The 10,947-nt window shown below is 41.3% G+C and overlaps 1 protein-coding gene across 2 annotated transcripts in view; it reads left to right on the plus strand.

The window, feature by feature from the left end:
- Nucleotides 1–10,947, plus strand: part of Nab1 (NGFI-A binding protein 1) — a 39,983-nt gene that overhangs the window by 4,696 nt on the left and 24,340 nt on the right. For both annotated transcript variants that reach the window (XM_028765588.1, XM_028765589.1), the window contains exon 2: nucleotides 4,882–5,716. In XM_028765588.1, the coding sequence (XP_028621421.1) occupies nucleotides 4,901–5,716 (816 nt within the window). In that variant the 5' untranslated portion in view covers nucleotides 4,882–4,900. The remainder of the gene's footprint in view (nucleotides 1–4,881; nucleotides 5,717–10,947) is intronic.

The raw sequence follows: 10,947 nt of genomic DNA on the forward strand, positions 1-10,947 counted from the left end.
AGGGAGGGAGGGAGGGAGGGAAGAAAGAGAGAAAGAAAGAAAGAAGGAAAGAAAGAAAGAAAGAGAGAGAAAGAAAGAGAGAAAGAAAGAAAGAAGGAAAGAAAGAAGGAAAGAAAGAAAATCAAAAAACTGGGGAGGGAGGGTATTGGACAGAAAGAAAGGAAAACATTACTGTGGGCAGTCTGAAAACCAAGAGAAAATCTATAGCACGGCTGAATGTGAAAGGTTTTATGGGAAAGGCTATGGAGTGATGCCCAGGACAGGGCCTGAGAGAAGGGTTGAAAGGTAGCTTGCCGGAGTGGGGGAGGGAGATACCTATATGCATAGTTTAGATTGCTTGTGTTAAGCTGTGGTAAACTTGCAGAGAAGAGGGAACAGCCATACCTCATTGAAGTGGGAGCAAAAAGCAATGGAAACCAGGATTGAGAGCTTTGGGAACAGAAAGAAACAGGCTGGTGCTGATGATATGGTCCAGGGACATGCAGAAGCAGGCAAAACAATGGTGAAACATTCTGATTAATCTGGGAAACAGGGAAAGCCATGCAATGCAACAGACGGATGGAGGGGCTGCAGAGGACAGACTTGGGAATCCAGAAGTTAGGAAGCAGATAAGGCCATGCCCTCCATTCTGGGCATCCCAAGCATGGATTTGGCAGTCCTCTGGTGGGATGCCAAATTACAGCCGAGAAAAACATTTCAGGCTTATCACTTTCAAGTACGTCAGGTATGAGAATCACTTTTAAAATAAAATCTTGCAAATACTAAGGATTATTTTACTTTTAGCATTGTTCATTGAGAAAATACTGGGCATTCTTAAAGTAACAAATTTAGTTATACTTTAAATTAGTTTGTACTTTGTGAAATCAGGGAATTGTTCATTTACTTTCATTTGTAATGAAAAGCTTCAATTTTTACTTTGAGATCTCTTTATAGTGACTCCATAATCTGTTCATGTGTTATTCCATTAAACTACATGGATTTTTTTTTAATTAATTTATTTTTTTATGTGCATTGGTGTTCTGCCTGCATATCTGTGGAAAAGTGCCAGATCCTTTGGAACTGGAATTACAGACAGTTGTAAGCTGCCATGTGGGTGCTGGGAATTAAACTCAGGTCCTCTGGAAGAATAGTCAGTGCTCTTAATCACTGAGCCATCTCTCCAGCCCCTTAAGCCACAGGTTCTTGAAGTATGGGTCTTGACCTCATGTGGGGTCATGTAATTCAGTGTGTGGGATGATGAAGGTTTTAGCAATAATAAAAGGTTTCTGAACTCACAAGAACCAAATAAATCAAGATGTAGAATTAAATGTGTAAAGAGGCTGAGGAGTTTCTGGCAGGGTGGCCTGTGTCTGCATCTTCAGTGAGGCCTTGGTTCTGAACACACAGCATGCACCCCTTGCACTGCACAGCCTTCACTGCAGGGTAATCCCAAATGCAGCTAGAAGCCTGCTGACTCACAGTCCAGACCATGGGTAGGTTATGAAGTGCATTGTTTTTACTGTACAGCTAAAGTTTTCTGCTTTTTTAATAGAAACCAATAGTTTAATTTCAGAAAACAAAGGCAGTATTTTTCTGCCGTCATTTTGTATTGCTCTAGTATCTAATTAGCATATCTGTGGACTGTATTATGTTAAGACATTTGAGTTTAAAAATTGCTGTTTGAGTTGCTGACAAGTTTTATAAACACACAAATTTATTAGGTAAGTTTTGACGTAAGATTGGAAAAGAATTTCTAAAATGGCTCTAAATACACTGCTTCCAATTTGTTGTACATATTTATGTGAAGCATCATACTTAGTTAGCATGGACTATTAAAAATAAGAATATTGATCAAGTCTTAAAAGTACCACAGATGCTGTGTGTGTCCTGTGTTCCAACAACACCTTCAGAGAGTGCCTGAACTTAGAACATAGTAGGGGAAGATAGGGAAGGGAATGAGTATGCCATTATCAGAGTCAAATGAAAACAGTTGAGGGAGTGACAGAGAGATTGCTGGAATGCCCTGGTGAAAACTTAGTAGTCTCTCAAGATCTTGGATAACCCAGTGGGTCCTGACACCACAGACTTGATGGAAAGCCTCCTCTTTTTCTTGGAGACCTTGAAAGTCCTCTCTCTCTCTTACCTTGAATCTTCAGTCCCTGGCCTGGAAAAATTCTATTCCTTAGTAAAGTAAGAATTGAGCAGTCACTGTTTCTGCTCAGTTTCATATAGCACAGGCTAACTAGTGTTATCTGGGCCAATGGGGAGAAATGTGTAAGGTTTAGGAACTCACTGTTACCATTAAGTGAACAACGAGCAGGCTAAAACGAATTCTGAATGAATTTTTTTCTGCTTTCAAAATTCATCTTTCTAATGCTGTGGTCCTTCTCCCTGACCAAGTTAAAAGGGATTATATGCTTTGCAGGGGTAGCAGAGCTGTGTTATCTTTAGGAAACAGCAAAAATGAACGAGTCAATGGTTTCTTTAAATCATAGGTTTTATGAAAAGGTCAGAGTGGAGGTGATTCTCCATGGTGCTTTCAACAGCCAGGGGCAGTAGCTTTAGCTGAGTGGATTTATTGTATTGTCAACTACTGGAATGTAGTGGTGCATTAGGATCCTTCGATTCCCAGTTCAGAGAGATACAGGCAGAGGTTGTTTCCAGCTAATTTGACCCTCATATTGAAGCATGAATAGTTACAGATTTTGTGGAAACAGAAAATCTCGTAGAAGTTTTAAGTCAAATCAAGTTAATGTATGAAGTAGTGGGTATTAAAATTATCCCAGCAGGATTTGAAGGAGGCTGACACAATCTTCTAGGGGGAAAGCTTGGGGAGGAACCTCTTTGCCCAGCTGCAAGGGTGGATCTTGAGAAAGGCTCTTGAAACTCCAAACAGTGTGTCTGTCTTTCATGTGCTATTCTGACTTTGGAAATGTACCCTTATTCCCTTCATTCTTTACATTGTTAGCTGCTTTACCAGTCCATGAGGTCTCTCTCAAGAGTTAGGGGGCTTGGTAAAGTACACAAGAAAGGAGACGACTTGGAAACTGCTGTTTTCTAACCCCATTGCTCTACCTCAGAAGACGACAGTCTAAGTTTGAGTCTTTGGGGTCCTAAGATCCTTTTATATTTTTTATTTGTCTAGTAAATACTCCTTTTTTTTTCTCCCATTGTTATAAAATGACTGAAACGTTCTGTTAATCATGAACTGCTTCCTGTATTCCATGATCTGCGAAACAAATATGGTGAATTAGTTTATCACTCAATAAACTTTGTAAAACCACTGTCCTCCTATGGAAAGGACTATGCATATACATGCTTTTATGTGTGTGGATTTTTTTCTGTTCTAGTGCAAAAGTAAGTAGAGTACCTACACAGGTGAATGATGAGAAAGTAAGTTTCTTTGGTTCGATCCAGACACTCCAGAACCCTTCCACTGGATAGTGTAGCTTAATACACACTTAAACTTGGTCTACCTCTCAAGGCTGTGCTTTGGGGCCTAGTGTCCAATTAGGTGATAGACACTATCTAGATGAGTCCTCACTGAGGTGATTTAGAAGACAGAACATTTTACTCAGAGGACTGAGATGGAATGACTATGTCGGTAGACCTGAAATCCTGAGGCACTCACAGAGCATGCAGGTTTTGTTGCATGGGTGTATAAAGTGAGAATCTTCTTGTACAGTTAAATCCAGAATCTCACACAGAGGAACTGAGGGTCTAAGGAAAGTGGTTTTCAAAAGCACACTAGATAGTTTTTCCCTAGGTGTTAGCAGAAGCCATTGGACACTCTCTATATTTTTAATCTGCAGGAAATGTATTGAGGCCATGCCTGTACTAGTCCATGTAAATACAGAGTTTTTGCCTCTATTGGAAGTTGGAGGAGATTGGTAGTTGATCAAAACATGAGTAGTTCAAAGGTCCCAGGAGACAGGACTACATAAGCAGTGCTTTGCTTAGAGTGATAGACTCTTTCTGTATTGGAATGGCTGAGATTGCAATTTTTGTAGCATTCTAGTTGGTGGCTTTTGAAAACAGGTCCAGGCATGGTGACTTTCTGTCTTCCAGTGTGCTCCTAGTATTCTAGTTGTCCCCAGTCAGCTTCCTCCACAGCAGCAAAATAGGTCTTCTGTTTGCCTCTGTGGTGTTATGTGTTGGTCTTCTGTGGTTGTCTCATTTTAATCCATGGGAGTGTTGCTTACAAGGTTGCTTTGCTTAATAGAGGTACTTGGCCAGCCATCATTTCTGACCTTATAGGAAGTGTTGATAAGTGATAACTCTGCCTCTTCCATATCCCACGTGCCTAAGTGATCACAGTTTCTCCCTCATTCCTTCACCCACCCATCCATCTGTAAGTATAACACCTATTTTCTTATCTTCAATTCACATTGATCTCTTTCACTGGCTAGATTTATAAGTAATTCTATCTTGGAGGGTTTACATGAAGACTAGACATACTAATAGTACTCATCATGTTGCCTGGCACAAAATAGCAGTTCAGTGAATGGTGATGTCATTGATGTCTTACTTCCTGCTGGTTTTTATTCATCTTCACCACCATGTCCACACCATGAAGGGAAGAAAATGCAAAGCTAAAAATATGGGGTAAACCCTTCTTGAACTTTGGTCTGAGTTCCTAGATTGTGTTAGTGGCTGTTTTCCTTTGAGAACATAGGTCAGTTTAGGATCTGACTTACTGAGTTGTGAAGGGTAGATCTGGGTAAAGTATGTGTGTTGGGGGTGCATCTTTAACTACTGGTTGCTCTGCAGATACTTTGTGTCTTGTTTTGCCCATGTTGCTTTCTAAATAATGCGATATTGCTATGTAAATAATACAATGTTGCAAGCCATTTAAAAAGCTTGAAGTATGTGCCATGAGTCTTTCTTGCCTTTGTTTTGTAGGTTAAGCCCATCCACAGTAATGGCCACAGCCCTACCTAGGACCCTGGGGGAGCTGCAACTGTATAGAATATTGCAGAAAGCCAATCTGCTTTCTTACTTCGATGCCTTTATCCAACAAGGAGGTGATGATGTCCAGCAACTGTGTGAAGCTGGAGAAGAGGAATTTTTGGAAATCATGGCCCTCGTGGGCATGGCGAGCAAGCCCCTTCATGTTAGAAGGCTTCAGAAGGCTTTGAGAGACTGGGTTACAAACCCCGGCCTTTTCAATCAGCCGTTGACTTCCCTTCCTGTCAGTAGCATACCCATCTATAAATTACCAGAGGGATCACCAACATGGCTGGGAATATCCTGCAATAGTTATGAAAGGAGTAGCAGCTCACGAGAGCCACATTTAAAAATCCCTAAATGTGCTGCCACCACCTGTGTGCAGAGCTTGGGTCAGGGCAAGTCAGAGGTGGGAAGTTTAGCACTACAGAGCATCAGCGAATCCAGACTTTGGCAAGGACACCATGCCACTGAAAGTGAGCATAGTCTCTCTCCAGCAGACCTGGGCTCCCCAGCCTCTCCAAAGGAAAGCAGCGAGGCCCTGGATGCTGCTGCTGCACTCTCAGTGGCCGAGTGTGTGGAGCGGATGGCCCCCACGCTGCCCAAAAGTGACTTGAATGAAGTGAAAGAGCTGCTGAAGAACAATAAGAAGTTGGCCAAAATGATTGGTCACATCTTCGAGATGAGTGATGAAGACCCACACAAAGAGGAGGAGATTAGAAAGTACAGCGCCATCTATGGGCGATTTGACTCCAAAAGAAAGGATGGTAAACACCTCACATTGCATGAGGTAAGGAGCTTGGTGTGTGTTCCTGTGAGTGTGAGAGAGAGACAGAGAGACAGAGACACACAGAGAGAGAGAGAGAGAGGCAGAGAGAGAGAGAGAAAGAGAGAGAGAGAGAGACGTGTTGGGTAGGGGCAGTGATTGTGGTGTGTGTGTGGTGCTGAGGGTGCATGTTTGTGTTTGCTGCTGTTCACTGCAGGGCGCTGGTTGATGGGTTACAGGGAGGAACAATACTGGAGCATCCCTGAGAATGCTGAAGTGTGACATCTCTGTTCTGAGCAGAGGCTGTTTATTGCCCTAGGGCTGCCTTCTCTTGAATTCAAACACATTTGACTTTTAAAACTACAGTATAAGGTAGGTTTTAGATAAATGTCAGAATTCAAGCAGTGAAGCATACATTTTGTGTTTGCAATGTGATTTGTTTCTTAGTCAAGAAATAAAAGGATTTTAAAAGTGAATCTTCATTTAAAAACTTATTATTAACCTTTATCTTATTTTTTTTTAAAGCAAACCATAAAATGACCAGAACATAAGGCAATTTCCAACTAATGTGGAAAGCAAGTTGCGTTAGATGAAGGTTGGAATGGCTAGGGTAGCTTTGGTGCTTGTTTTAGTTAGATGCTTAGCATAGAAAGGTTTCATTGTTTCATCTCCACAGCATTGGATCCAGAGTGTTCTTGTTTATCTGGCCAACACCTATCTTGATTATTCCATCCAGATGTAAGCTTGTCTTGTTGTGATTTTTTTCCTCCAAGTAGGATGTCACATCTATTTCATCTTTTTCCTTTTCATCCTGCATCTCCTCCTGTCTCAGTAGCTCTAGAACACTTTGCTGTAATATATTGTATCCGGGTCTGTCCTTGGCTGGATAATGTGTTTTGTTCCTAGAGTCTAATGTGTCCAGCGAGTGCTGAGAAAGTGATTCATTTTCAGAAGTGAAGAAGACTATCATAATGAGATTTTTAAAATAACTACATACCCTTTAGAAGAAAGGAATAAACCTTCAGAAAAAAATCAAGTTGATTATAATATTTTGTTCAACATCATGTTTCTCTCCCCAGTCTTGTGCTTTAATATGGAAAGGAACATATAGTCACTGTGAAGGTATTCTGACATAAAAAGACGTAAATTACTGACGTGTAAACTTTCACAGGCTTATCTTTGCATGTACAAACCTGAGTTCATGTTTCACAAACTGTTCTCCAGATCCCTTTGTTGATGGTGACACTCCGTGTTGCCTCCGGAAGCTGCCTGGCTCATCTGTGCACTGCTTTATGGGCCAGTATTCACTGTACCTCTTCACTTCCCAACGCCGTTTAGATTGTTCCCAGTTTTAAAAGTTTATATACTAGTATGTGGACATTATGATACACCCTTAACATTTTTTGTTGTTTTTTAATGATGTCTGTGGCTCTTTTGTGTAGGTAGTGATGTTATGACATTGTGTCATATGACATATGACATTGTGTAGGAAGTTATGACACCTGTAGAGGGCACAGGTGTCAGACCTCATGGAGCTGGGGTTCTAGGCAGCTGGGAGATCGAACAAGGATCCTCTGCAAGAACACTATGCTCTCCTAACCAGTGAGCCAGCTCCAGTCACACATAGCCTCTTATAGTCTTGTGCATATTCTCCTGCAGAATAGATGCCAACATGTAAATTGTGGGATCAAGATTTCAGTTCACTGCTAATTGCTGCTAACTCGTGTTCTGAAAAGCTGGACACATGCTCCCATCACTGCTACACAAATATCTCTTTATCCACACTTGCTAGTAATGTAGTTTGCATTTTAATCTCTACCAGTCTTAGTGGACAAAAACTTATACTCAGACTTGCTTTTCCTAGTGAGGATGAGTTTCTTTTCCTATAACACATGATCAGACTTTTTGTCCATAAAAGTATTTTAGTAGTTCAGTTGTCTTTTAAAAAATTGACCAGTTCTAGGCATAATCCCAGCACTCAAGTGGCAGAGGCAGGCAGATCTCTGTGAGTTTGAGACCAACATGGTCTATCTTAGTGACTTCCAAGGCTACACAGTGAGACCCTATCTGTCTAAAACAAAAGGAAATAACAACAAAACAATAACCAAAAACAAAACAAGAACTTCCATTTTATGGACATGAGCCCTTTGTCTTATAGAATACTGTTTCCCACATGGTCATCTTTCCTTTGACAGTTGACTGGTTTATCACATGTGAGTTTGGTTTTACTCAGTGTTATCTGTTGGTCTGATCCTGCATGGTTCAACTGACCTTTCTATTCCTCACTAGGATAGATTCGCTTCAACTGAGTGCCTTTACAGTGCAGTCTGTTACATGGAAAAGTGCACACTTCTTTATTACTCTTCCTTTTTCTGGTTTTCTTTGTTTTGGTTTGCTTTGTTATGGACATCTTACATTTTCCTTCCAAATAAAATTCTAGATACATTTATCAAGTTTCTAAAAGAAAGTGTTATTTTGATAAGAAATGTTTTATGTGTAAGTTAACTAGGAATAGATGGCGTATTTATAGTAACGGGACTGATAGGTATATGTTTTTTCCTATTTATATTTCTTACTAATTACATTAGTAATTAATTTTATATGTCTTTTAGTTACATATATTTTGCATATTTCTTATGTGGCCAAATATTTGTATGTTGAATGTCTATATTACATATATTTAAGTTTTCCTTGCTCTAAGATGTACAGGTTGATATAAATGAGTTTTTTTTTTCCTCACTACATTTTTAATGTACCACTGGCTGAAGTTTGTATGTTAATCTTGTTTTCAGCAATTTCACCATCTGGTCTTTTAAAATAAATGGTTTTGGATATGAAGGCTGAAGTTCATGATTACAGAATTGGTTAGCGAGGATGACTGGAGTCACATCAAGTCTGTGATTTGGTTTCTTTTGGAGTTAGCTTTCAAGTGATTGGGTCTCATCATGTTTCCTGCTTCACAGGGACCAATGGACTAGGGGATTCTAATGGTCTTTGGCACTTTTTTACTACCTGTAAACAATAACAGTATCCAGCTAAAAAGATGTAATTAATAGGAAAAGAGTTGTTGATTTTAGTTTAGTTGTATTGGTGATTTTAGTTTCATGCCCTATCCTATTTTTGTGTAACTTTAAAAGTTTTACAGTTGAAACACAAAGTTGAATAGAAAACCCATACTTTTATCAAAGTAAAAGTAAGTTTTACAAAGATTACTTTAATAACCCTAATCATATTCTCTACTTCCTTATATTAAACAACTCAAACTTTATCTACTTATGTGTGCAGTGTTCTTCCTGCATGTATCCCTGCATGCCAGAAGAGGGCGCCAGATCTCATTACAGATGGTTATGAGCCACCATGTGGGTGCTAGGAGTTGAACTCAGGACCTCTGGAAGAGCAGCCAGTGCTCTTAACTGCTGAGCTATCCCTCCAGTCCCAAAAGAATTCTTTTTGTACTAGGCTTTCACTACAGGGCCCTTTGCTTCATTAGCAAGTAGGTTCTGATGGTGTGTAAGTGTCTCTGAATAAGAGTGTGCTCAAAATGAGTCCTGGGCGCCAAGAGGTGAGGCTGGAGTTTTGGGAAAGTTGCCTTGCTTCGGAACTTCACCTTAGACAGCTCTAGTTCACTGTGCTTCCAGCATGTGAATGTAATCCACGAATGTGGGTGAAAGTACAGGCCCTAGAATCCATTTCTCTTCAGCTCTCAGCCTCTTTCAGACCTTGGAGAACACTGGGAGTCTAAATTTATTTGAGAATAAAAAGTAGTACTATCATGACCTTTCAGGAATCATGAAAATATTAACTGCTTATGTCAGAGAAAGACATTTTAGTATTTCTAAATATATAAGATTAAAAAAATGTTACCAGTTTATTTTCAGTTCGCAAATAAGGGACTACGTAAGTCACTTCCTTGGCCCTGTCTTAACTGCTCAGAGAATTTTCTTTATAAAAACTCTGGTGCTTTTATTTAAATCCTTCAAAGGTAAGTGTTGTCTGTAGTTCCTAGTGGTTACCAGTGCCTCTGACACCTGGGAAAAAAATCAACTCTAGCCAAGTCTGCAGGAATTTTTTCTTGTAAACACTTTTGTATTTGTCCTCAAAAACATTGTATCCTGTACGGTAAGGAATTATACAATAGAACATTGGCCTACACTTTTACTTTTAAAGTAAAGAATAGGTAATTGATGTACACATGCACACATACTCCTGTGCAATGACAAAACTTAGAACCATACATACTCTTGGTATGGGGCTGGTGCTAAGGGACAAGGGACAGCTGCAGATGTGGTACTAGAAATTTCAGCAGGTAGATTACTTCATGTACCCAGAGGCACAATTGGAGACAGGAGGCGGTAAAGTAGGCAGGCAGTGTTCTTTGGATCTCGAGTCAATGGGTGATGAGAAGTTACGTGGAAATTGGCAACAGCAAGGTAGGAGAGAGTGTGGAAGTCAGCAGAGAGTGTGGAGGAACATATGTACATCAGTAGTTTGCACTGCATGGTGTTGGTTGCAGATAGCATCCTCTGGTCAAAGGACTCTAGAGCTTCAAGATGGAAAAGGAAAGGAGAGTAGTCAGCAAGTAAATGATAATTCCATCAAAACTCTGTGTGCTAAGAAGTTAACAAGATAAAACCTCAGGCCCATGAAACAATGATGCTGTGAAACAATGTGAGAGGTCAGCTGCCAGCACAGAGGTGAGAGGTCAGCTGCCAGCACAGAGGTGAGAGGTCAGCTGCCAGCACAGAGGTGAGAGGTCAGCTGCCAGCACAGAGGTGAGAGGTCAGCTGCCAGCACAGAGGTGAGAAGTCAGCTGCCAGCACAGAGGTGAGAGGTCAGCTGCCAGCGCAGAGGTGAGAGGTCAGCTGCCAGCGCAGAGGTGAGAGGTCAGCTGCCAGCGCAGAGGTGAGAGGTCAGCTGCCAGCACAGAGGTGAGAGGTCAGCTGCCAGCACAGAGGTGAGAGGTCAGCTGCCAGTGCAGAGCTGAGAGGTCAGCTGCCAGCACAGAGGTGAGAGGTCAGCTGCCAGCACAGAGGTGAGAGGTTAGCTGGCAGTGCAGAGGTGAGAGGTCAGCTGCCAGCACAGAGGTGAGAGGTCAGCTGCCAGCACAGAGGTGAGAGGTTAGCTGGCAGTGCAGAGGTGAGAGGTCAGCTGCCAGCACAGAGGTGAGAGGTCAGCTGCCAGCACAGAGGTGAGAGGTCAGCTGCCAGTGCAGAGCTGAGAGGTCAGCTGCCAGCACAGAGGTGAGAGGTCAGCTG

The sequence above is a fragment of the Grammomys surdaster genome, unplaced genomic scaffold (genome assembly GCF_004785775.1).
Source record: "Grammomys surdaster isolate TR1022 unplaced genomic scaffold, NIH_TR_1.0 165, whole genome shotgun sequence".
Lineage (NCBI taxonomy): Eukaryota > Metazoa > Chordata > Mammalia > Rodentia > Muridae > Grammomys > Grammomys surdaster.